The sequence below is a fragment of the Podarcis liolepis genome, assembly GCF_965112155.1.
Source record: "Podarcis liolepis genome assembly, chromosome: 16".
In the NCBI taxonomy this organism is placed as follows: Eukaryota; Metazoa; Chordata; class Lepidosauria; order Squamata; family Lacertidae; genus Podarcis; species Podarcis liolepis.
In genome coordinates this window covers 469,479-495,241 of record NC_139567.1, presented here as the reverse complement: position 1 = coordinate 495,241, position 25,763 = coordinate 469,479, and the positions used below count along the sequence as shown (strand labels likewise).

Sequence of the window (25,763 nt, the reverse complement as noted above, 5' to 3'; positions counted from 1 at the left end):
AAAACATCAACATTTATATTCATCTTTCCTCAAACACCTATCCATTCAAAAGAAAACTTTGGAAAAACTTTAAAAGTGTAAGAACTCACATTAGTCAAAAAATATTGTTGTTTTTGTTTTTTTTGTTGTTGTTGTTAATACCCTGCCCATCTGGCTGGGTTTCCCCAGCCACTCTGGGCGGCTTCCAAAAAAGATTAAAAATACAATAAAATATCAGTCATTAAAAACTTCCCTAAACAGGGCTGCCTTCAGATGTCTTCTAAATGTCAGATAGTTGTTTATCTCTGTGACATCTGATGGGAGGGTGTTCCACAGGGTGGGCACCACTACTGAAAACGCCCTCTGGCTGGCTCCTTGTAACTTGGCTTCTCGCAGTGAGGGAACCACCAGAAGGCCCTCGGTGCTGGACCTCAGTATCTGGGCTGAACAATGGGGGTGGAGATGCTCCTTCAGGTATACAGGACCAAGGCCATTTAGGACCTTAAAGGTCAACACCAACACCTTGAATTGTGCTCGGAAACATACTGGGAGCAAATGTAGATCTTTCAAGACCGGTGTTATGTGGTCTCGGTGACCGCTCCCAGTCACCAGTCTGGCTGCCGCATTCTGGATTAGTTGTCGTTTCTTTATAACCTTCAAAGGTAGCCTCACGTAGAGCGCGTTGCAGTAGTCCAAGCGAGAGATAACAAGAGCATGCACCACTCTGACGACACAGTCCATGGGCAGGTAGGGTCTCAACATGTGTACCAGATGGAGCTGGTAGACAGCTGCCCTGGACACAGAATTTACCTGCGCCTCCATGGACAGCTGTGAGTCCAAAATGACTCCCAGGCAGCACACCTGCTCCTTCAGGGGCACAGTTGCCCCATTCAGGACCAGAGAGTCCCCCACACCCGCCCGCCCCGTCCCCCAAGAACACTACTTCTGTCTTGTCAGGATTCAACCTCAATCTGTTAGCTGCCATCCACCCTCCAACCACCTCCAGGCACTCACACAGGACCTCCACTGCCCTCACTGGTTCTGATTTAAAAGAGAGGTAGAGCTGGGTGTCATCCACGTATTGCTGAACACCCAGCCCAAACCCCCTGATGGTCTCTTGCAGAGGCTTCATTTTAAAAAGCATGGGGGAAGAGGCGGAACCCTGAGGCACCCCACAAGTGAGAGCCCAGGGGTCTGAACACTCATCCCGCAACACCACTTTCTGGACATAGCCCAGGAGGAAGGAGCGGGACCATTGTATAACAGTGCCCCCCAGCTCCCAGCTCCTCTAGACGGTTCAGAAGGATGTTATGGTCGATGGTGTCAAAAGCCACTGAGAGATCCAGCAGAACTAGGAAACAGCTCTCACCTTTGTCCCTAGCCCGCCAGAGATCATCGACCAGTGAGACCAAGGCAATTTCAGTCCCATGATGAGGCTGGAATCCCAACTGGAAGGGATCCTAATGGTCTGCATCTTCCAGGCGTGCCTGGAGTTGTTGAGCAACCACCCACTCAATCACCTTGCCCAAGAATGGAAGATTTGACACTGGACAATATTGGCCAGGTCTAAAGATGTTTTTTTTTTTGAGAAGTGGTTTAATGACTGCCTCTTTCAGCGGGTCTGGGAAGGCTCTATCGCAGAGGGAAGTATACACCACCCCGCAGAGCCCATTGCCCAGCCCTTCCAATATCCCTATTATTAGCTAGAATAATCAAGGAGACAGGTGGTCGGTTTCACTCATCCAATCCTCGGAGGTAGCAGATTGGAATTGATCCCATATAACATGACTAGACAGGACTCCAGCACTCTTCCTCCCTGGCACTGCTCCCACGGTGGAGTCTACCCTTTGGGAAATTGGGTTTGGCAACGGCAAAACAACATTCTTGGAATCAACACTTGCCTTATCTTCTACAATCGGGAACACAAACATACAAGATCCTGTTTTTTTCCTGAGATATGACACTTGATAATCGGTCATATTATATTTAGAAATGACTTTGGCCACGTAGTAAACAAGTTTTTTCTTTTCAGATTTATTGACTTTAGAGATTTCATGCAAACTTGTATATTGGGGCACTATTGTACACTAGTGGGGCACTTTTATATGTATCAATGTGCTAGACAGGACTCCAGTCTTAGTGTATCAAAGTGCCCCAACAGGCATTTTCAAAAAAAACTAACAATTATTAATAAAACCACTGAACTTATTTAAAAATCACGTGTTATTCTGATTACTGAGTTGAATAACTTACAGTACCTTTGGTATTTTTAAATCTTAACTAAACGACGTAAAACAGTGTTGGATCATAGAATCATAGAGTTGGAAGAGACCACAAGGGCCATCGAGTCCAACCCCCTGCCAAGCAGGAAACACCATCAGAACACTTTTACATTTCACGTAATTTTTTAGTTGGCCATGCTAAAAACACACCTACTCTTGTCAAACACCAACGGCTAATTGGTGGGCAGTGCGGTTGTAACTGTTGTACTCACACATGTATAGACATGTTTTAGTGATGTGGCAACACGAATAACATTTCTTGATATTGAAATATTGTTGGTGCATCAATGTGCCCCTCTTTTCCCTAATTGTGTAGGGTTTGTGCCAGTTTAAATAAATGCCTCTGTAATTAAGGATTTGTTACCATCCTCAACAACTATGCTCTCTCTCCCTCCCCACCTTCCCTTGGAGAATGATCTAGAAAGGGGATCTTTGAGGAATGTGGCTCTTGCTTAAACGCCTTCTCTGTATCACAGGAATAGGGTGCATGACCCTTCTCTCCCCCCACTCCTGGCAGACCAGGTTTGCCAGGCAAGAGGGGCAACTGACCTGGTAATCACCAATGCCACAATTACACCAGGTGACTGGTTCCACTGCTGGGAATCAGCTGGTATTTGGGACTTGCATGGCTCTGGGCATTCAGCTGCAAACCCATTTTGGCTCAGCTGCATCTTTACCTGGCAGATACATTTGTTTTGTATAAACGAGTTTGGTTTGCATGTTTGAAGCTGAAGCCGATATCCAAGTTCTTGCTGGAATATTTCCAGACATAGCTTACCAATCATGGGAATCTACTCGGATCAGGTCAAATCATTTCGTTCTGTGAACCACCCTGAGATCTTATGAAGAATGGTGGTATATAAATCTAATTGATAAATTAGGGTTGCCATATGTTCTCCTTTTCCAGGACACATACCGGTACTCTTTTACATGAGTATGTAAAATGAGAGTCGTCATAGTGATCCATAATAAAAGGGGAAGTCAGCAAATGTGTCCTCTCCTTTGCTCTTCAAAATTATGTCAACCCTATTATTATTATTATTGCTACTATTTTTATTATTATTATTTTAAGAAAGCGATGAGTTCCAAATTTGGTGTGGAAATTTTGCCACAAGCAGAAATGCAAATGAACAACTTGGGCTATGTAAAGAATGCTCTATATGAGTATAGCAAGGTGTCTACAGGCCTGCATAGGATGTCATCAATCAATCTGTGTTGTTTTATTTAGGCGTTTCAGAAGAAGGTCAGACAATAGGACGCAGGAGTCTGTACATGCTTCCTACCCACCAAACATTCCCTATTCTACAAGGGACATGTCGGCTCCTATGGTAAGAGCTTTCCTGATCTTGACTAGCAGTGGGGCTTGGAATAATAAAGTGGTGGAAGGCCACTTAGAATGGACAGGAGCCATAGCTGCACTACAAATACGTACCAGCAATTGATGTGGTTCAGGGGGGGGCAGGGCTATGAGGGCAAATGGGCCCTGCCCCAGCAACCTCAGCCAGCTCCCACATGCCAGCTTTTTTCCTTGCATCTGGTCCAGAGGGAAGAGGCCCTGGCTGACAGCTTCCTCTTTCTCAGTGTCGCCCTTGTAGAACTCAGCAGGCAGGAGAAAGTTGGGGGAAACACTGGAATTCGTTGGCTCTGCCTGCCATTGGCTCTGGCCTCTCTGCTTTCTGCCCCGGTCCAAATAGTGGCTGGTGTGGTTCTCCCCTCCCACCCCTACCTCTCCCTCAATATTGGGAATTGTTACACAGTGAAAATCTGGAGAATTTTCCATTGGGGAATCCCTGCCTGCCCCTCCCCGCAATTACATGCTCCCAGCTAAGAATTCCCAGTTTCTTAACAAACTACAGCCCCCAGGATTCTTTGGGAGAAGGAAGCCAAGTGCTTTAACGAGAAAAGCCTGATGACCTGAGTGTGGGGGCAGGATGACATCGGATAGTGGTCCTTCCTCATCTGGTGTGTTTGAGATGTCAGCATGGCTTGCAGATGAAAACATCTGGAGGGGGTCACATTGCAGAATGCTGTCCTTCAGGCAGAATAATGTGAAGCAGCTTGGACAAATCATAATCTTGAGCTGGGATATAATTTTACTTCAAGACGGGGCCTGGTCCTGTTATGGAAGGAAAGGGAGCTTTTGAAAAACACAGGAGAGGATCCACACACAGCCTTGGGAAGTGGGTCAGAACAAGGTGGAGGAAAATGACACAGAAAATACTTGGGACTATAGGAAGCTGGTCCCATCTATTCCAAGTTTTATCCCTTAATGGCTTGGGGCCAGTTCACTTGTGGGATCACCTTATGCTCTACTGCTTTGGTCTGTGGAACTGGCTCTGTTTCAGGTGCCACAGAACACTCCTTCTGCAGTTATAAGGAATCAATCTTTTAGTGTGGCAGCACCTACACCATTGACACCAGGCAGGCATGTTTGCTGTACTCTTTCTGGCACCTACTTAAAACATTTTTGTTTAGGCAAGCCTATCTAGGTTGCAAGATATTGACCTGTTGTATTTTTAAAAAAATACTGTTAATTTTAATTGTATTCATATAGTTGTTTTTATTGATCATTTTTTATTGATCATCTTGTGAACTGCTTAGAGGTCCTACTACAGTCATTTGGTATACAGTGGTACCTTGGGTTACATACGCTTCAGGTTACATACGCTTCAGGTTACATACTCCACTAACCCAGAAATAGTGCTTCAGGTTAAGAACTTTGCTTCAGGATGAGAACAGAAATCGTGCTCTGGCAGCGTGGCAGCAGCAGGAGGCCCCATTAGCTAAAGTGGTGCTTCAGGTTAAGAACAGTTTCAGGTTAGGTACGGACCTCCGGAACGAATTAAGTACTTAACCCGAGGTACCACTGTATACACTTTTTAAAATAAAAATAAATATGCAATGGCTGACAGTGGCTTTTCAGGGTTCTGGGCAGGAATTAACCTACTTTCCCTGCACATGTGTTTTGCCACCAAGCAGAGGTGAAGCTAGCTGCTCTGGCACCCAGGTCCCAGGGGGCACCACCCGTGGCAAGTGTCGTGGGGGTGGGATGGCAATGTCACCCCCCTCGGGCATGATACTTGGGGTGGGCTGCACCCACCGCACTCCCCTTCCTCCGCCAGTGCCACAGCTGTAATGCTTGCTGTGTTTTACTGAAGGACTCTGAAAATGAAGTGTGTGGCTATTTCTGGGTACCATCAACTCATGCCACTTAACAGAATCCTCACTAGTGAACTTTATATTTTAAAAATAACCTTTGCTTACACTGGTTTCCTTGCAGAGCACACAAGCAAATAGATACCCTGTGCCAGCGTACACAGCTAATCTGCAACCGTATTGTGACACTTATCACTACACTTCTCCCCTTCCCTCTCCGACAGCCATGGGGCCATCCATGGAGCAGCACTGCATCCCAATGAGGTTGGTAGCGGCAATGCAGAGAAAGTCACAGCTTGTGGTTCTGGGTTATAGTTTTTCTTGTGTGAGAGCTAGAAGCAGCTCAAGGGGCTGGGCTTGGAGCAGAGTTCCAATCCTGATTCAGCTTCAAAGCTCACTGTGCCACCCTAGGCCAGTCAATTAACTCTCTGCATAATATTGCAAGGTCATGAGGATCAAAAGGCATCACTCCATATAAGTTGCCCGGGGCTCCTTTGGAGGAAGGAAGCAATACAATTGTGATCAATAATAATAAATATAGTTTGTTTGCACATTGGCTAGTTCAGATATTAGGTCTGATAAAGCATGATTAGGTTCAGTATTGTGTCCACGCACCCCTGCCCTGGTCCAACTCCCATCATTGCTGCCCACACTGGCTGTGGTTGATGAGAGTTGTAGTCCACCTGTGTGTCTTCTGTCTGTCTCAGGAGATAAGTGAGTACGCCTCCAAGGGTTAGGTCAAATCACATTATTTTCGCTACGTTAGCAGCACCAAAGAGACCTCTCTGAGGTGCAAGCTTGGGCAGTGTGTATGGAAGTCCTGGGCTGCCCAGATGACAAGACCCCCCTCTTGGCCTTTCTGATGTGGACCAAAGGAAAGCCGAGCAAGACATTTAGCCCAGCTGGGCTGCAGGAGTTGCCCAAAGGAGGCGTATAAGATGCCATCCAACTGCCTTAGGGACTCCACTCTGAATTTGTGTAGAGTTTACTCCTTAGCCTTTTGTTCTTCTGAAGATGTTCCACAATGTAGCGTAGGCAATGTGTATAAATCCTCTCTTGAAGATTAAACCCACTATTGGTCTTGTCTGCTCAATCTGCTGGAGCCTGTCTTCACAGGCAGCAGAAGACCCTAACTCACCAAAGGTTTGAGACGCACTGGCTACCCTCACCTGGTTTAGCTGGCGAATTGAAGCTGTTTCCCAGGGGGTGACTGCTGTCACATGCTGACAGTTTCTAGGAGCCACAGGTGAGAGCTGAGTGGGGTCAAAGGTGGACAAACTACCCTAGAAGGAGCATGACGTGTCTCTCACCAGAGGTTCTTTTGTTGTTTAGTCGTCTTAGTTGTGTTCGACTCTCCATGACCCCATGAACCAGAGCATGCCTTGGAAACTCTTATTTTCTTCTCAAAGCTTCTCCTTTTTTATGTCCACGGAGTTTTCTTGGCAAAATACTGGAGTGGATTGCCAGTTCCTTCTCCAGGTGGATCACATTTAGTCTAAACTCTCGGCTATGATCTGTCCGTCTTGGGTGGCCCTGCACAGCATGGCTCACAGCTTCTTGGAGTTATTCAAGCCCCTTTGCCACAACAAGGCAGTGATCCATGAAGGGGACCAGAGGTTCTACACCTCACCTAACACCTCATACACTCCTGTAGTCCACAAACCTATGGAGAAACACAGTTCTCCCATCCCTGAATCAGCACTTGGGAAAAATGAATGCTGGGAACATTTAAACCAGCCTCCCACAACCTGGGGTCCTTTGGATGCTTTGGACTACAATTCCTATCAGCCCCAGCCAGCACTGTCTGGAGGGCACCAATTTGGGGAAGGCTGATTCAAACAGAATTGATGAAAAGGCAGATAAGTCAACAAACAGGCTGACATTTGACCCTTCATCCTTTGTTGCAGGCCTCCACCCCCTGTGCTGAAGACTGCAAAAACTCAGGAACCAATTTACCCTTCTCGACCTGCACCACTGCCTCCTGTATAAAACTGCCGATTTTTCCTTCACAACCCACCCTGATCGCAGAGCCATAAATCGCATAAAGTGGCCCTTGAAACCTTTTGTTTCCCTCCAGCACTGGCTAAGAAATGGAACAAAATGCAATACCAAGGAATGTAAACTTAACAAGCAAATACCTCTACCAAAGCTCCGGGAACTGAAACCACTGGGCCTGTGAAAACTCTCTGTGCTGCGGTTGGGCGACATTGCTGGAGAAGTGGGTCACTTTCTGGGTGTTAACTGTACTTTCCCCCTTTTTAGGGTTATATTTAATCATACATGGTATGTGGGGTTCCCCTCCCAGGCTGTTTTTATAGAGAACAAAACATTAAGTGAAGACAGACATAACATTATTAGAGATAGTAGGAAATCAATTAGGATCAATTAGGAAATGTTACTGTTTTTAATCTAAATCGATATTTTTCAAAAAGACTCATATATTGAAGAAAGGCGGTTTTGCGTTTGCAACAGAGACCAGCTTATGGTTAGCACTGAATGGCGGAACTTATGATGTCCCCCAAAAGCCCACCTCCAAAATCTGGAGCAATTTTGCGCTTGTAAAAAATTCTGCTTTAAAAAAATGACTAAGACTAGCAATGGACATATATAAGCTTGTATCTTGCCCTTTTAAAAACAGAAAAGGGCAGCCTGAGGCATGGCAGCTGAACTGGCATGTGTATGAGTCATTCAACTGCAAAGCTGAGAAGAAGCCAAGCTCACACTATGATTGAGTTTTCTTTTTAAATGTTACATCTGTCTTCACCTATAGTCAGGACCATCCCAAGACATTTTGGCACCTGAGGCAGACCCCAAAATACCACTCCCCTCCCCGCCAGGGAAGAAGGGTTGAGGGAAGATCTACATCAGGAACAAGGAAGGTGGGAGGAAAGATCCACATCAGAATCTGCTCCCCCAGTGGATCCTGCTGCCCGAGGTGGCTGCTTCACCTTGCCTCATGGGTGGGCCATCCCGACTTGTAGTTGTGTAGAGGCAGGTGTTAAGAATTGCAGTTCAAATCAGACCAGCACCTTTCTATGAACATCGATAGCTTCAGGTTGTTATGTGTGGGAACCTGTACACAAAAAGTCAAAACTCATGTTGGACTGAAGTTCGTTATTTGTGTGCACGTAACTAAAAGGCACAAGGTGGAAACACCAAGAAAAATCCCAGTTGGTGGAGAACCCCCCCCCCCCCGATTGAGTTCAGTGAGACATACTTCCAGATAAAAGTGTCTAGGATGGCAGCCACACAGCACCATCCTAGACACAGTTATCTGGAAGTAAGCCAACTGGGATTTACTCCCCGGTAGGTGAGTGTAGGATTGCAGCCTTAATCTACTTATTGCGAGAAGATGAAATGTATTGTTAGCATGTTTATATGTTTTAATAGTGTGTCTCGATGTTTATTATTAACACATTTTAAAACATAGACAGTTTGAACTGTGCGCTGGCTGACACTAAACTGTAAATAATAATAATAAAAATGATGTTAGGAAAATTTTACTTAACAATTTTAGGTTAAGGAATAAATTTTTCTAATTTACCACTAATGGTTATTCAAAACAAAGGTACGAGAAAGTCACTTTTTGGGGACTAGGCTGGGGAGTGGGCTGCTCACAGTTCACAAAGCACTTATATTTAGCTCTCATGAATTTTCTTGAGTCCAAGTATTCTAGCTTTTAAATTAAAAACAAAACATTAATTGAAACGCAGAGAGATGCTTGAGTATGTGATGGCAAAAGCACAGATTCAATGTATGTTGAGTCATACATCTTTGGTATCTGTCTACCAAAACATCTCTGTGGGCTAGTGCAGAGATGCCACAGGTTCTTCCACCATTACCAGCAATCCTGCTGCTTCTACAGTTTGGCATTTGTCAGACTCAGGAAGATGCTATGCAGATACTGCTAATGACATGCAAATTAGTGGCAACTCTTCCATCTAGTTCTAGTGATGTATTTCCAATGTGGCCTTCAGACACACATGCAAGCTACTACTAAGAGCTGCTGATGTTTCTCATTTGTGTGTGTGTGTGTGTGTGTGTGTGTGTTTGCTGTTGGGAATGTGATCATAACTGCTGACTGTGCATATTAACCTGCAAAGTCAGTATGCACTTTCCAGCTACTTTGCACACACTTCAACTCAGCACACTTGCTGCAACATCTTTAGTGTGAGAGCACCAGCCTTGGTGCAAAATCCATTTTTATTTAAGCCCATTGAAACTGTTATGAGCACTTTAACCCTAGCAGCCTGCTGAAGAATTCAGTATACTGTACGTATATTTCATCACTTTTTCTTTTTTATGTTGCTTTTCGTGTCAGTCAGGATGTTTACATTGGCTAAATCTTGTTGGATTGAATTGCATCAATCTTTGCACCGTTGATTAAGCCAGATTTTTTAAAGATGTACCTGCTAAAGAGATTATTTTAGACTGGGACCTGTAGATTAAGATTAGCTGAGGTGGCAGGATTTCTCTGTGTGCTATGCTTAGATAGTATATTGTTCATAGAATCATAGAATTTCATAATGTGCAAGGACCATTACAGACACGTCTGCTACAATAGCTTCAGAGAATGAAACACTTTGTATTAAATTATGCTAAGAATTATTCCCACATGGCGGCAAATATTTAGCATATGCTTGTTTGGTAAATTTCTTCATAATTCTCGCCAAAAAAGAAGTCTTTAACAGTGTTTGCATATATTCTTATATAAATATATGTCTTCAGTTGCAATAATAAAATACTTGAACTATTGTGGTCTCCCCGATATTTGCGAAACTGTATACTTACCAATAAGTTTTTACTGTTCTGGTCTGGAAACCAGCTACAAATTTGCTGGTGGATGGGAAAGGTTGACACAATCCTACTCAATAACATATACACATTTCTTGTGTGCTCAAAACACTTTATTGGTATATAGTGGTACCTCAGGTTAAGAACTTAATTTGTTCTGGAGGTCCGTTCTTAACCTGAAACTGTTCTTAACCTGAGGTACCACTTTAGCTAATGGGGCCTCCCGCTGCTGCACTGCCGCCAAACGATTTCTGTTCTCATCCTGAAGCAAAGTTCTTAACCCGAGGTTAGAGGAGTCTGTAACCTGAAGCGTCTGTAACCTGGAGCATCTGTAACCTGAGGTACCACTGTAACGGGGAGCTGAACTCAGATTTGCTTTTGAGTAAACTTTTAAATTGGGGGTGTGGGAGTGTGCTTCATTATGGAGTACAGTGGTACCTTGGTTTACGGACAGCTTAGTTTATGAACAACTTGGATTAAGAACGCTGCAAACCCAGAAGTAGGTGTTTCGGTTTGTGAACTTTGCCTTGGGAGCAGAACATGTTTTGCTTCCTGTTGAGTGTGTTCCATTTTTAAATTGAGTCCCCCACTGCTATGGGAAAACACACCTTGGTTTAAGAACGCTTTGGTTTAAGAACGGACTTCGGGAATGGATTAAGTTTGTAACCAAAGTACCACTGTATGTGAAAGGCTTTGCAGTGCCTGCCTGGTTTAAAGACAATGGCAAGAAGGACGAGTAGAGAAGGTCTGGACTTGGCACCAGGAGGACCCAGTCGCCATCTTCCCCAATAGGAATGTAGCTATTCGGTCTAAATGGGAATATCTATCTATCTGCTTTGCGTGCATGATGCTTCCCTCAGTTGGGGTGGTACTCCTAGTTGGTTTTATTATGGACATTTATACGCCATGCAAAAGTTCTTGGGGTGGCTTGCAATAATAAAATACTGAAATCCTACTGTTTAGCTATTCCCTCTTGCATCCGGGCGCCCTTGATGGGCACGGGAGTCAACCCCACGGAACTCGAGTCAAGGAAGAAGACGCGTGTCGGCTGGTCACCTGGTCTCTCTTGACATGGGCCCCGCGGCGTCGGCCCGCATTCTTGCAGGTCGGGGTTGGCAGAAAAGACCCGTGTGTGCGCGAGCGAGGGGAATGGACCTCAAAGCCCAGCGGGGCCCCGGCGCTTCGCCCTCGGAGCCGGAGGGTTCCTAGCCCTCCTCCCGCGCGGCTCTCCGTTCCAGGCGAGACCGTTAGAGCGAAGCGGAGAGGCCGCTGGACAGCCGCGTCGCCATGAAGCTGTGGGCGGCGGCGCTGCTCCTCTTCGCCGCGGGCCTCGGTGAGTGGAAGGCCCGACCCGGGCTCCCTCACACGCGCGCCCCGTCCCCCTACCCGGACGGGCAGCGGTTCTCCCACGATCTTTATTTGTGGGACAAGCCCAAGTAGCGTCCGAACCAGGCAGCCTTTATCAAGTTAGGGGCCTCCAGGCGTCGCTGGACTACAACTTCCACCATCCCTGTCCTCTAGGCTGCTAGCTAGGGAATGGTGGGAGTTGTAGTCCAGAAACACCTGGGGACCCCAGGTTGAGAAAGGCCCGAGCACCTAGCTGTCCATCATAAAATGAATACGCTGCCTGGTTGTTTAAAAACCCTCAACGCGGTTTACAAAAAGATAACCCTGAGAAGATGTCACAACCCTGCTTTAAAACATACAAAAGTTAAAATACTGAAACGGATTGCCTCAGCTTTCCAAGCGTCTCTGAGCAGGAAGGCTTTGTGCAGGCGCCTGCTTGATCTCGAGAGGAAAGGATCAGGAGCTGAGCAAGATGTGGGCCCAAGTCCCCCCGTCAAAGCGCCCCCTGGGCACAAGTGGGGCAAGGCCTTGATCTTGGCCTGGGAGCAGATCAGCAGCCGGTGCCGATCTCTGAGCGCAGGCCTCCCTCCTGTCGGCACTCGCGCTGCAGAATTCGGCCCTCACGGCAGCTTCCAGCTCAGTCCCGAGGGAAGCCCCACACAGAACACGGAACACATCCTGATAGAGATGGGTACAGCAGACGGTTTAAGGCAGATGTGGGTATCCAGTTGTCAGATTACTATCTAGGAAGAGGTGTCGACCTCAGTGTGGAGGAAATGTCCTTTAAAATCTGGCTCTGCCTTGAAACATAGGAACCTAGGAAGCTGCCTTAACAGAGTCAAACCATTGGTCCATCTAGTTCAGTATTGTCCACACTGACTGGCAGCAGCTCTTCAGGATTTCAGGGAAGAATCTCTCCCAATCCTACCTGGATATGTCAGAGATTAAAACTACCCCTGGCCCAGGGCCCTTCTCCCTTAAGCACTTAGAAATAGCACTTAGTAAAGGTAAAGGGACCCCTGACCATTAGGTCCAGTCGCGGACGACTCTGGGGTTGTGGCGCTCATCTCGCTTTATTGGCCGAGGGAGCCTGCGTACAGTTTCCGGGTCATGTGGCCAGCATGACTAAGCCGCTTCTGTCGAACCAGAGCAGCGCACGGAAACGCTGTTTACCTTCCCGCTGGAGCGGTACCTATTTATCTACTTGCACTTTGACGTGCTTTCGAACTGCTAGGTTGGCAGGAGCAGGGACCACGCAATGGGAGCTCACCCCATCGCGGGGATTCGAACCTCCAACCTTCTGATCGGCAAGTCCTAGGCTCTGTGGTTTAACCCACAGCGCCACCCACATCCCATAGAAGTAGTACTTAAAATAGTGCAAAAATGGTATCTCACACCAATACAATCAGCCCATTTTTGTTCTTCCTGCTCACCAAGCTGTTGCAGGAAGTTAAGCTCATATCAACATATATTTGAGGTGGGAAAGTTCTGGGAGGAAAGTATTTGTTAAAATAAAAGCAATCTCAAATTGTCTCAAAATGTCCAGAGGTGATGCTGCTCAGTCTTCTCATGGGCGATGATATTAATGTACTGCTCAAACCTCTAAGTTCTCTTTTAATAGTCGCTCATAATGAGATCATAGAAGAAGTTGTAGGGTGCATCTCTGACAAATTAGTACAATAAAATATGGCAAATAGCACTTGTGGGGAAATTGACTAATGAATAAAATTGGCATAAGGTTTGAAACATAAATACTCTTGTAACAGATTGGTACAGCTTTTTTATGCATATGACTAGAAATGAAAACAATCTAAAACTTTTTGGACTGTTTATTGCTTTCTATACAAACAGTAGTCTGGGATAAGAACTTATTGTATTATTTGGATGTTATTTTGGATGTATTACCTTCTGGCTTAGGGTGGGATATTTTATTACTCGTGTACAATCATTATATGTTGTAAGAATTTAATAAATGGGGGGATGGAAGAAAGAAGAAAGGTACAGATAAAGGCACAAGAGTTTGTCTTTCCTACATCTCTATTTGGTTAGCAATCCTAATTTATATGACGTCAATGTATATAGAATTTCTTAGAGAGGCAGCCCCCTGTTCCCAGGTGATGCACATAGAGACCTATAAGCTCAGCTAACTAACCAGGCTAGGCCTCTCTAATTGCGTTTAAGGAGCGGCCTTGTTCCTATTGTTTCTATAAAAGTGCTTTATCTTGTGATAAAGTGTCTACATTCCAAAGGTGTCTACATAAGAAAGGGATGATTTTCTGTCTCCACAGGGACAGGAGCTGTCTTTGTTCTTATTGTACCATGGACAGCCTTGCATCCGTGTATCTTCCGGATACACATTCTTAGAGGCCCTGTTCTCTCAGGCATACCCTCTCAGGCATATAGAATGGAATGCAAAGAGATCACGTGTAGCAAGGTGCTGCTCAGAGAGAGTTCTTTGTTTGCTTGCTCAATGTATATTCATTAAGGAAAAACCATAATCGTATGCTAATAGGGCAATGTAGCCTAGGATAGGAGACGTTGCCTCAGTTTATGCATATGCATTGCCTTAGGAGATAACAGAAATGTATATTAAGCCCCCCCCTTTTAGCGGTTGGGCGCAGACTTTGGAGTTTACAGTCGTGCCTCGCAAGACGAAATTAATTCGTTCCGCAAGTTTTTTCGTCTTGCGATTTTTTTGTCTTGGGAAGAACGGTGTCCGAAAAGTTTTGGAAAACCTTCAAAAATCACCAAAGTCTTCAAAAACCTCAAAAAAGGCTACCACACCGTGTGCCATGAGTTGCTCCTCGAAGTCAAGTCACAACTGTATTAATGGTTTTAAGAAAAAGGAAACAAACTTGCAAGACGTTTCCGTCTTGCGAAGCAATCCCATAGGGAAAATCATCTTGCGAAGCAACTCAAAAAACCAAAAACCCTTTCGTCTTGCGAGTTTTCCGTCTTGCGAGGCATTCGTCTTGCGAGGTACCACTGTTTTCCTCTGCTGCCTATTTTGCTGGCTTGCAAAATGAAACCCTTTGTTTTCTTCTTTTGCTGCTTGAGTTTTTCTTTCAGCCCCAAACATTGATTTTTGCAACACAAGCAGGCTGCAATCTAATCTCCAGACTGGTTTGTTTTGAGTGTAACCTGCCACATATCATTAAGGGTGTTTCCAGACTCACTGTTTTCAGGTGGGATTCAGCCACTTCCCAGCAAATTCAGAATGTGCAACTGAATGTGATTGGATGTAATTCTTAGGTGTCTTAAGGTTCTGTGACATTTGTGCCTTGTAGAAATTAAATGGTGATTAACTTCATAGCATTTTTCTTTTTCTCCAGATTGTCAAAACTTTTTGCATATCACTTATCCAAAGAAAATTCCATCCAACATGACTGAAGATGGTCTAGGTCCAGATGAGGTATTTGGAATTAAGAAACATACTTATTCAAAAGTTTGTGCTATGGAGTAAACGCCTACTCAGTGGATTATATTTTGCACAGTGATTTCCCAAGCTTGCTGACGCATGCTTTTCTCCAAGTTAAAACTGGAGGCATACTTGACTCTAGCATTTGAAAAGGTTCCTTTAAAAGTTTGAGGCGGAGGGCTCCACCTCCACTGCTTTTGTGTGAATCACTTTTGTGTGTTTGTCTCCTGACAAGCAGGGCTTATCTGCCCCCCCATCACATTTTATTCAAGTTGGCACCTGTGGCCTTGTGTAAGGGAACTCTTCCCACCCACCCAGAGAATTTCAAGCAGCCATAGAGGGATTGCCATCCACCTGTTCCATCATCATACAAACCCCTGAGATGAAGAGTGTTATCAACAGGACCATTTTCATTGTATTCACGATGCTGTGTGTGGTTTAGAGGAAGCATAACACTTGTTGGTCTCTTCCAAATGTTTCTGGCAAGTTAGAGCAATCTATCCCCATATGCCCAAAGTCAAAGGGAGGGGTTCTTAATTCATCCAACATCAGCTGACGCACAGTGTAAATTAATAATGCAGTCTTCTTCAGTAAAAGAATAAAAGCATTACTGAGATAAAATAAATTTGTTTGTAAACAACAGCATAGTGAACAGAAGATTAAACTAGCTTCAGAGCATACACAGAGTTACTGAGTCACACAGAGTCTCCATTGATAGGTTTCACAGAACACAGGCTCCACCTTCACACACAGAGACACACACACTGACTGAGTCTGCCTGCAAGCAGATACAATACTTATATGTACAGAGAATGTGTCATCCTCAAGATGAGTCACAGTGATTCAGCATTCTAAATGATTCTGCAGCTTTTCAGCATATCACAACATTTCTAGACTCCTTTACTATTTCTGCTCTCAAATACTTTTGTCACCACTGGCAGAGGAAGAGGAGTGCGGGGGAAGCGCCCCGCCCCTGGCAGCGTAATCCCCAGGGTGCCATAGTGGTTGCCCGTGCTGAGCGCCCCGCCTGCTCTCCGCCCCTGGTGCCAGAGCATGAAGCTCCCCCACTGTTTGTTACATGACATCAACATGTTCTCCACCCAACTGATTAACAGCATACAGAAGTGAAAGGAGTACAAGTCCAAAACCCTTATATAACTGGAACAATCTGTAATGTTACGGTCTTTGAAAAGCTGTAGTCAGGGCCATTGTATAGTGGTACCTTGGTTTAAGAACAGCTTTGTTTATGAACAACTTGGATTAAGAACGTTGCAAACCCGGAAGTAGGTGTTTTGGTTTGTGAACTTTGCCTTGGAAGCAGAACATTTTTCACTTCCTGTTGAGTGTGTTCCATTTGTAAATTGAGTCCCCCGCTGCTATGGGAAAGCATGCTGAAACCAAAGCATTCTTAAACCAAAGCATGCTTTCTGCTTCCAAGGCAAAGTTCACAAACCAAAACACCTATTTCCAGGTTTGCAGCGTTCTTAAGACTTCTGGACTTCTGAACGGATTAAGTTCGTAAACCAAGGTACCACTGTATTTATTTACCAAATGAATGTGACCACACATTTTCATTCTGAGCGGCAGGAGGCTGTTGTGCTTTGAATGCAACTTTTCCTTTTCAGATTTTTTTGTTGGGTATGGTAGACTTAAGGAGATTGCACTGTGGGATTCTTTTTCCACTTTGCTGTTCCTGACTCATTGTGAGTGGATTTAGAAAACGGTTACCCTTGTACTTGTGACAATGATACCCGTGAGCAACTGAGTTGAAGCACCAGAAAATGGGGAGTTTCATTTCCTTCCAGTCAAATCTCCCCCCCCCCCCTTGGCTTCTCTGGCCCCAGACACAGGCAAGAAACACCATTTGGTTGAGCAAGGCTGAAATCCTAACCCCACTTACCTTGGAGTAAGTGCCATTGAATTAATTGGATTTACTTTTGAGTAGATATAGTGAGGGTTGTGTTGTAAGTTGTTTTACATTAAGAAGTTAAACAGAGTCTTGCTAAGTTTCCCACAGGGGTCAACTAGATACCTCTGGGAAACCCACAAACAGGGTGCATGTTCCACACCTGAGGTCCTCCAGGTGAGTGAATGAGCAGAGATCCTCAGGTACAGCTATGTGTGCACTCTACAGTTGTGCATAAAAATCTTTGGGTCAAGGCAAACATTATTAAATATCATTTTAGAATGATAGTTTCCCCTTCCCCCCATCATAATCATTGCTGCTGTTTTGTTTAGCATCATTTACACTCCCTCACCTGTTGCAGGAGCCCCACATGTCCATGTACTCTTTGCAGGGATCCTTTTTTTAATCAAAGTATTAATTAGACCTGGAACCAGAGATCTGACTGGCTATTTCAAATCAATGTACTATTACTTCTCCTTTCTGCCTGTTCTCTCTCCTAGTTTTTTAGCAGGCTTCTCAACCTGGCTTCCTTATTCCTCAGGAGATCCCCATTTAAGCCTGAGCTGCCTTGATTTCTGTTTCAGAAGTTGGGCGCCAGCCCCACTCTCTGCCAAGCGGTAGGAAGATTCCAGGGGTTCACCCAGGGTCTATGGTCCTTTGGAGAATTGAAGAGGCTGTGGAGTTGTAACTATAAAAGCTATGGTTTATTCACCTATTTACACCTTCTGTCTGCATGGAGAGAGTCCAGACCTTACAGCTTGGTCATTTTAAGAGGAGCTTGTCCCCTACAGCAGTGCAGCACTAGACTCCAATGCACCTCTCCCAGCCAGCCTGCCCAGGATGGATCTCTCTTTTCATTCTCCCCACCTTCTTCTTCCCAGCACTCCTTGCTTTCAAGACTCTCTTTTCCTGACACTTTACAGCCAGTTACCCTGGCAACCTTCCATCTGCCCAGGCCAAAGATTCCTCTCAGGTGGGCCATCAACACCTTTTGCTATCCCAGGTGACGCTTTGGCTGGGAAAGGAAGTTTAGCTTGTACCGTATTTTTCCACCGGCCTGCAATCTTCCCTTCAATGCTCCAGCTAATCAAAACCCTACCATTTATTTCTAGGGTTTAGCCCCCTGCCCCCACTCCCGCAAATGCCTTCTCAGGCCCCTGCCTCCTTCTTTCGTCAGTGAAACTTCTTTTCTTTCCCTGGGTCCTGAACTGCCTCTCTGAAAGATAAGAGGCTCAGCGAATCACTGCCATAGCTTTTCTGCCATCATCAAATACATTTCAATAGAGACTGTTCATTTCATTTGTAAAAATACTGTTTCTACATACCCTTCTGACTGATTGTTTTGTTTTGTTTTGTTTTGAATTGTCCAGAGCACACAGACTTACATGATTACAATAAAAAAGAAGACGTACACAATTCACCTGCAGCAACAGTAAGTGACTCCCTATTCTTAACCCTTTGGCTTATGGTAAGGCTGTAGCATGTGCTGTGCATGGAGAAGGTCCCAAGTTCAGTCTCCAGTGTCTCTAGGCAGAGACCCCCGTCTGAAACCCTGGAGAGCCATGGCTTGGCTTAGTGTGACATGTGAGCCAGGCCACTTACTAATCTGCACCTGATTTTGATTTCAGTAGTCCATAATGGCTAGCTCCAGAAGGTGATCAGATTGGGCCTTTTCTAGTCCACTACCACCTCAACAGAGCCATCAGTCTTATTTTGCTCAGAACTGTCCAGAAGGTCATAGGCAGTATGAGAATTCTCAATTTATGCACCATGCCTACGCTAGACAAAAGCGCCCCAAAAAGATTTATTTGTTCATTTCTTAGGAAGCATCTTACCCAAACTATTCAGCAGCAAGCTCCTGGAATGGCTTACAAGGGGTTAAAGAAGCCCAATAGTAGTAGTAGTAGTAGTAGTAGTAGTAGTAGTAGTAACACAATAAAAAAATGGCAACACTTACATAACAATGCAACTTCCATAGAAATCAGCATGGTAGAAAAAATTCCAGCAATGATTAAAAATGAATGAATCTAAAAGGCCTGTGGCACTAAAAGGAAAAGAGATATGACATGCGAGCTTGTCGGGGCTGGCGGGGGAAGCCCGGGTTCCCCCCCCCCCCAAGAGCACCTCAGGAAACAGCGGACATTCTGCGCGCAACCTGCCCGCTGCTCCCAGAGCTTGTCGGGGCTGATGGGGGAAGCCCGGGTCCGTCCGTCCCCCAGCCCCAGGGACCACACATTCGCTCCATAAGACGCACAGACATTTCCCCTTCGTTTTTAAGAGGAAAAAAGTACGTCTTATGGAGCAAAAAATACGGTACAATATTATCAATAAAGAAATAACGCTCAGAGTACATTGCTTCTTAATTGCCAAGTACATCAGACACCCTGTGGCAGTGATGGCCAAACTCAGCCCTCCAGCTGTTTTGGGACTACAGTTCCCATCATCCCTGACCACTGGTCCTGTTAGCTAGGGATGATGGGAGTTGTAGTCCCAAAATAGCTGGAGGGCCATGTTTGGCCATCACTGCCCTATGTTGTCTCTTGAGAACATTCCTTGGCTTTCTTCTTTGGAAATTAATGGTTACCATTCAATCCAGTGGGAGGAATAATAATAATAATAATAATAATAATAATAATAATAATAATAATAATAATTTATTATTTATACCCCGCCCATCTGGCTGTGTTTCCCCCAGCTACTCTGGGCAGCTCCCAATCAAGTGTTTAAAAACAATACAGCATTAAATATTTAAAACTTCTCTAACCAGGGCTGCTTCAGAGGTCTTTAAAAAATAGGATAGCTGCTTATTTCCTTGACATCTGATGGGAGGGCGTTCCACAGGGCGAGCGCCACTACTGAGAAGGCCCTCTGTCTGGTTCCCCGTAACCTCAATTTTCGCAATGAGGGAACCACCAGAAGGCCCTTAGTGCTGGATCTCTGTCCGGGCTGAACGATGGGGGTGGAGATGCTCCTTCAGGTATACAGGACCGAGGCCATTTAGGGCTTTAAAGGTCAGCACCAACACTTTGAATTGTGCTCGGAAATGTACTGGGAGCCAATGCAGATCTCTCAGGATTGGTGTTATATGGTCCCGGCGGCCACTCCGAGTCACTAGTCACTAGCTGCCACATTATGGGTTAATTGCAGTTTCTTTGTCACCTTCAAAGCTAGTCCCACATAGAGCACATTGCAGTAGTGCAAGTGGGAGATAACTAGAGCATGCACCACTGTGACGAGACAGTCCATAGGCAGGTAGGGTCTCAGCCTGCATACCAGATGGACACAGAATTAACCTGCGCCTCCATGGACAGCTGTGAGTCCAAAATGACTCCCAGGCTGCGCACCTGGTCCTTCAGGGACACAGTTACCACATTCAGGACCAGGGAGACCCCCACACCCACCTGCCCCCTGTCCCCCAAGAACAGTACTTCTGTCTTGTCAGGATTCAACCTCAATTTGTTAGCCGCCATCCATCCTCCAACCGCCTCCAGACACTCACACAGGACCTTCACCGCCTTCACTGGTTCCAATTTGAAAGAGGTAGAGCTGGGTATCATCCGCATATTGATGAACACCCAGCCCAAACCCCCTGATGATCTCTCCCAGCGGCTTCATGTAGATGTTAAAAAGCATGGGAGAGAGGACAGTACCTTGAAGTACCCCACAACTGAGAGCCAAGGGGTCTGAACACTCATCCCCCAACACCACTTTCTGAACACAGCCCAGGAGAAAGGAGCGGAACCACTGTATAACAGTGCCCCTAGCTCCCAAGTCCTCAAGACTGTCCAGAAAGATACCATGTTCAATTGGATCAAAGGCTGCTGAGAGATCCAGCAGGACCAGGAAACAGCTCTCACTTCTGTCCCTGGCCGGCTGAAGTTCATTGACCAGCACGAACAACACAGTTTCAGTACCATGATGGGACCTGAATCCTGATTGGAAGGGATCCAAATGGTCCGCATCCTCCAGGCGTGCTTGGAGTTGTTCAGCAACCACCTGCTCAATCACCTTGCCCAAGAATGGTAGATTTGAGACTGGACGATAGTTGACCATATTGGCTGGATCTAAAGATTTTTTTTAAGAAGCGGTTTAATGACCGCCTCTTTCAGCGGGTCTGGGAAGGCTCCCTTGCAGAGGGAAGCATTCACCACCCCGCAGAGCCCATTGCCCAGCCCTTCCAGACTTGCTTTTATGAGCCAGGATGGACAAGGATCAAGGAGACAGGAAAAGCAAACCACTGCAAAGGGAGACAACATTGTGGTGAAAACAACCTTCCCTCCATTCCCTGACACTGTGTGATCATAGAATCATAGAACCATATTGTTGGAAGGGACCCCAAGGGTCATCTAGTCCAACCCCCTGCAATGCAGGGATCTCATCTAAAGCATCCATGGCAGAGGGCCATTCACCCTCTGCTTAGAAACCCCCAATGAGAGAGAGCCCACAACTTCTCAAGGGGATCTGGGCCTCACTTATGGGAAGCACTGCAGTAAAGATCTCTGCCTCCATCATTGTGATAGGCAGTTTGCTACTAGTATTTATGAATGCTGTACCTCTTCACTTAGCACTGCCAGCAAATTTCAGAAGCATCCCCTCTTTCTTTTCCTTAGCTTGCTAGCTGACAAAGACAAAGTACAGCATCCTAGGGGATCTTCATTAGTTACCTCTTCAACCCAATCCTATGAGACTTTCCCCAGAGGGCAGTCAGTGATTCTTTTTGCAATGCCAACATAAATATCACTTTGTTGTTTTCTTCACAGAACATTTTTGCCCAATGACTTTTTGGTTTATACATACAACCAAGGAGGCTTTGTCCACCCCAATTCCCCACATATTCAGGTAAAAGTCCTTAATTGTGTTTGGATGTCATTTCAGACATTGCTTGATTGATTTTAAGTGTTTGTACACCACTTGTCAGATATACAAAAGCAGTGTACAAAATTTTGAGGCAATACAATATTGTTATGGGTGTGTGGGGTACCATGACTCTCCTAAATTCCTGCATGCCAGATTCTGCCCCCCCCCCCGCGCACAAAAAAGCAGTGTAAAATACAGGCTAACCCTGATTTTTCCTGATGGAGAATTCCCTGGCAGAGAAGTCAGAAAGAGTGATAAGCAGCAAAGCAGAGGCTATGCCAGCTGCAAGGGGGGGGGGTAGTTAGCAAAAACAATGCCAGAGTTGGGTAGAAGAAATTTCAGAATTTCCTTGGGCCTAAAGTAAGCAAACAGAAATAAAGTGTTGGTTTTGCAAACTTGAAGGCAGCGGGGAGTGGGGCAGGGGGTGGGAGATGCTAAAGCATGAAGTGAGCATGGAGGAAAATCCTCTCCAGTCTGGAAGCGGCAAGCAGAAGGCAGATATGCAGAGTTATGGCTGAGGTCTCTTTAAAATCTGACACACAAGAGATCCTCTTGGGGTGTAATGCTGGGATTCCCACCCATCTAGAATCAGATTGTATGTATATGTAAATAAACCATATATCATAAAGACACCCCATTCTCCACTGTGCCTCATTCCCAAAAGGAAAGTGTGCCTGCAACTCCTGGAATATCACACTGCTCATGGAGATTGGGGTGGCGTGTAACAATACAGATTTAACTTCACTACAGAAGAAGATTGTGGGGAAAGGGCATTTTGAGATCAGATAAACCCTTCAGTCTGAACACTGCAAATGACTGGCAGAATTCGAGACCAGGGAGAAGAGTTCATGGAAGAAGATTGAAGGAAATTTTAAACTTATTTACAGAAACACTGTAAAATTTTTGAATGCTGATGACGTTGAAATGAACTGAAGGGGTTCTAGCAACAAGGCAAAATGTAAGATGGGATTGATAATAGATAAACGAAATTGGATATGAATTTGCTGAACCAAATTTCAAAAAAGGGATACAAAAAAGGGAGGCGTGAGGAAGTCAGGAAAATAAGTTAACTAAAGATGAGAAATTAAAAAAGAGGAGGTTTTGTTTTTATGTGTTTCTTTTTTCTTTTTCTTTTTTCTTTCCCTTTTTGTGTTTAATGTTTGTATTTTTGTATTTTGTGATTTTGTATCTTTCTGTTTTTGTACTTTTTTTTGAATTATTCTATTTTAATTATTTTATTGATAAAACTTAATAAAATATTAATTTAAAAAAATGAACACTGCAAAAAGCCTGGGGGAAAGTAAAAAAATAAAATGCATATGACATTTGTAAGAGGTGATGGGGAAGCTTCTCTGGTGAGCAATTTCCAAAGGAGGGGTTTCACAGCAGAACACTCCACACCCCCCAGTTACCTCCCACACCTTGCCTCAAGTTCTCAACAGTCAGGTATGTTCGTGCAGGAAGAGGCAGCCCTTGAAGTACAGTGGTGCCTCGCAAGCCGAAAAGAATCCGTTCTGTGATTCTCTTCGTCTAGCGGTTTTTTCGTCTTGCGAAGCAAGCCCATTGACGGATTAGCGGATTAGCGCTATTAGCGGCTTTTAGCGGCTTTTAGCGGCTTAGCGGATGAGCTGATAAGCGGCTTAGCGGCTTAGAAAAGGGGGGGAGGAAAAAACCCCCGCAGGAACTCGCAAGACATTTTCGTCTTGCAAAGCAAGCCCATAGGAGATTCGTTTTGCGAAGCACCTCCAAAACGGAAAACTCTTTTGTCTAGCGAGTTTTCCGTCTTGCAAGGCATTCGTCCTACGGGGCACCACTGTAACTTGGTTCCAAGCTGTTTATTTGTAAAAATAAAATAAAATATTATTATTTATTTAAATAAATGTATGAACCAAATAATCATAACAAACCCTCCTAAGCATACGCATAAGATCTTGTTCTTCCTCAAAATGATTGCATGGTGGGTCGCAACAAAATTTATTTTTATTTTATTTTATTTTATTTTTATTTATTTTATTATATTTTATTTTTTCTTATTTTTTATTTTTTTATTTTATTACATTATATTATATTATATTAATTTCTATATTACTTTATAGTTTTAAGAAAAACCTCAAAGTGGTTTAAAGGTACCCCCCCCCCCGCCCGTACGGGCCAGTCGTGACCGACTCTTGGGTTGCGCGCTTATCTCGCTCAAGAGGCCGGGAGCCGGCGCTGTCCGAAGACACTTCCGGGTCACGTGGCCAGCGTGACGAAGCTGCATCTGGCAAGCCAGCACCAGTGCAGCACACGGAAACGCCGATTACCTTCCCACTATACAGCGGTCCCTATTTATCTACTTGCACTTAAGGGTGCTTTTGAACTGCTAGGTGGGCAGGAGCTGGGACCAAACGACGGGAGCTCACCCCGCCGCGGGGATTCGAACCGCCGACCATACGATCAGCAAGTCCTAGTCACTGAGGTTTTACCCACAGCGCCACCCACGTCCCAAAGTGGTTTACAGCATATTAAATCAATAAAACATAAATAAAACAATCTGAAGAAAGTCAAATATAGAGTATAAATACAGTCAAAGCAACGTAACAGAAAACTATAATGTTACCTTAAAGATTTCAAAATAAAACATTACAAAGGAGGTCAACTACAGAATACATATTTAACAAAGTAGGGCTGGGTGTGTGTGGGCCCTGCCCCCTAGGCCAGGTAGAAAGGGCTTTCATAGAATCATAGAGTTGGAATAGACCACAGGGGCCATCGAGTCCAACCCCCTGCCAAGCAGGAAACACCATCAGAGCACTCCTGACATATGGTTGTCAAGCCTCTGCTTAAAGACCTCCAAAGTAGGAGACTCCACCACACTCCTTGGCAGCAGATTCCACTGTCAAACAGCTCTTACTGTCAGGAAGTTCTTCCTAATGTTTAGGTGGAATCTTCTTTCTTGTAGTTTGGATCCATTGCTCCGTGTCTGCTTTTCTGGAGCAGCAGAAAACAACCTTTCTCCCTCCTCTATATGACATCCTTTTATATATTTGAACATGGCTATCATATCACCCCTTAACCTCCTCTTCTCCAGGCTAAACATGCCCAGCTCCCTTAGCCATTCCTCATAAGGCATCGTTTCCAGGCCTTTGACCATTTTGGTTGCCCTCCTCTGGACACATTCCAGTTTGTCAGTGTCCTTCTTGAACTGTGGTGCCCAGAACTGGACACAGTACTCCAGGTGAGGTCTGACCAGAGCAGAATACAGTGGCACTATTACTTCCCTTGATCTAGATGCTATACTCCTATTGATGCAGCCCAGAATTGCATTGGCTTTTTTAGCTGCCGCGTCACACTGTTGGCTCATGTCAAGTTTGTGGTCAACCAAGACTCCTACATCCTTTTCATATGTACTGCTCTCAAGCCAGGTGTCACCCATCTTGTATTTGTGCCTCTCATTTTTTTTGCCCAAGTGCAATACTTTACATTTCTCCCTGTTAAAGTTCATCTTGTTTGTTTTGGCCCAGTTCTCTAATCTGTCAAGGTCGTTTTGAAGTGTGATCCTGTCCTCTGTCCTCTTGTATTATCTCCTTAGTTATTCTGGGCTGTGTTTCCTTTGCTGAATCATTTGCTCCAAATTCTTCAGGTCGGGCATTGTTTTCTTTATCGGAGAAGACTGAGGCAAAGAAGGCATTGAGGAGTTCAGCCCTTTCTGTGTCCCCTGTTTGCATTTCACCATCTTCTCCTCTGAGTGACCCCACTGTTTCTTTGTTCTTCCTTTTGCTACGAACATACCCATAAAAGCCTTTTTTGTTGCTTTTAACCTCTCTAGCAAGCCAGAGTTCATTCTGTGCTTTAGCTTTTCTGACTTTGTGTCTACATGTGCTGGCTATTTGTTTGAATTCCTCTTTGGTGGTTTCCCCCCTTTTCCATTTTTTGTACACATCCTTTTTTAATCTTAACTCAGTTAAAAGTTCTTTAGATAGCCACCCTGGCTTCTTTAGGCACCTTCCATGTTTCCGTTTCATTGGTATTGCCTGAAGTTGTG

At 45.0% G+C, this 25,763-nt stretch overlaps 2 protein-coding genes across 12 annotated transcripts in view; both read left to right on the top strand.

Annotated features, from left to right (window-relative positions):
- The window catches only part of ADAM9 (ADAM metallopeptidase domain 9), a 94,669-nt gene extending 84,498 nt beyond the window's left edge, over positions 1–10,171 (top strand). For 2 of the 3 annotated variants that reach the window (XM_083480428.1, XM_083480429.1), the window contains 3 exons: positions 3,490–3,589; positions 5,542–5,681; positions 7,325–10,171. In XM_083480428.1, the coding sequence (XP_083336554.1) occupies positions 3,490–3,589; positions 5,542–5,681; positions 7,325–7,406 (322 nt within the window). In that variant the 3' untranslated portion in view covers positions 7,407–10,171. The remainder of the gene's footprint in view (positions 1–3,489; positions 3,590–5,541; positions 5,682–7,324) is intronic. The other variant, XR_014520211.1, reaches the window with a different exon arrangement.
- A 1,168-nt stretch (positions 10,172–11,339) lies between these two features.
- LOC310695686 (disintegrin and metalloproteinase domain-containing protein 2-like) overlaps positions 11,340–25,763 on the top strand; it is an 80,220-nt gene continuing 65,796 nt past the window's right edge. For 7 of the 9 annotated variants that reach the window (XM_083480500.1, XM_083480497.1, XM_083480496.1 and 4 more), the window contains exons 1-4: positions 11,340–11,544; positions 14,891–14,970; positions 18,253–18,314; positions 21,643–21,721. In XM_083480500.1, the coding sequence (XP_083336626.1) occupies positions 11,499–11,544; positions 14,891–14,970; positions 18,253–18,314; positions 21,643–21,721 (267 nt within the window). In that variant the 5' untranslated portion in view covers positions 11,340–11,498. Of the gene's footprint in view, positions 11,545–12,178; positions 12,275–14,890; positions 14,971–18,252; positions 18,315–21,642; positions 21,722–25,763 lie in introns of those variants that run through there. The other 2 variants (XM_083480495.1, XM_083480499.1) reach the window with 2 other exon arrangements.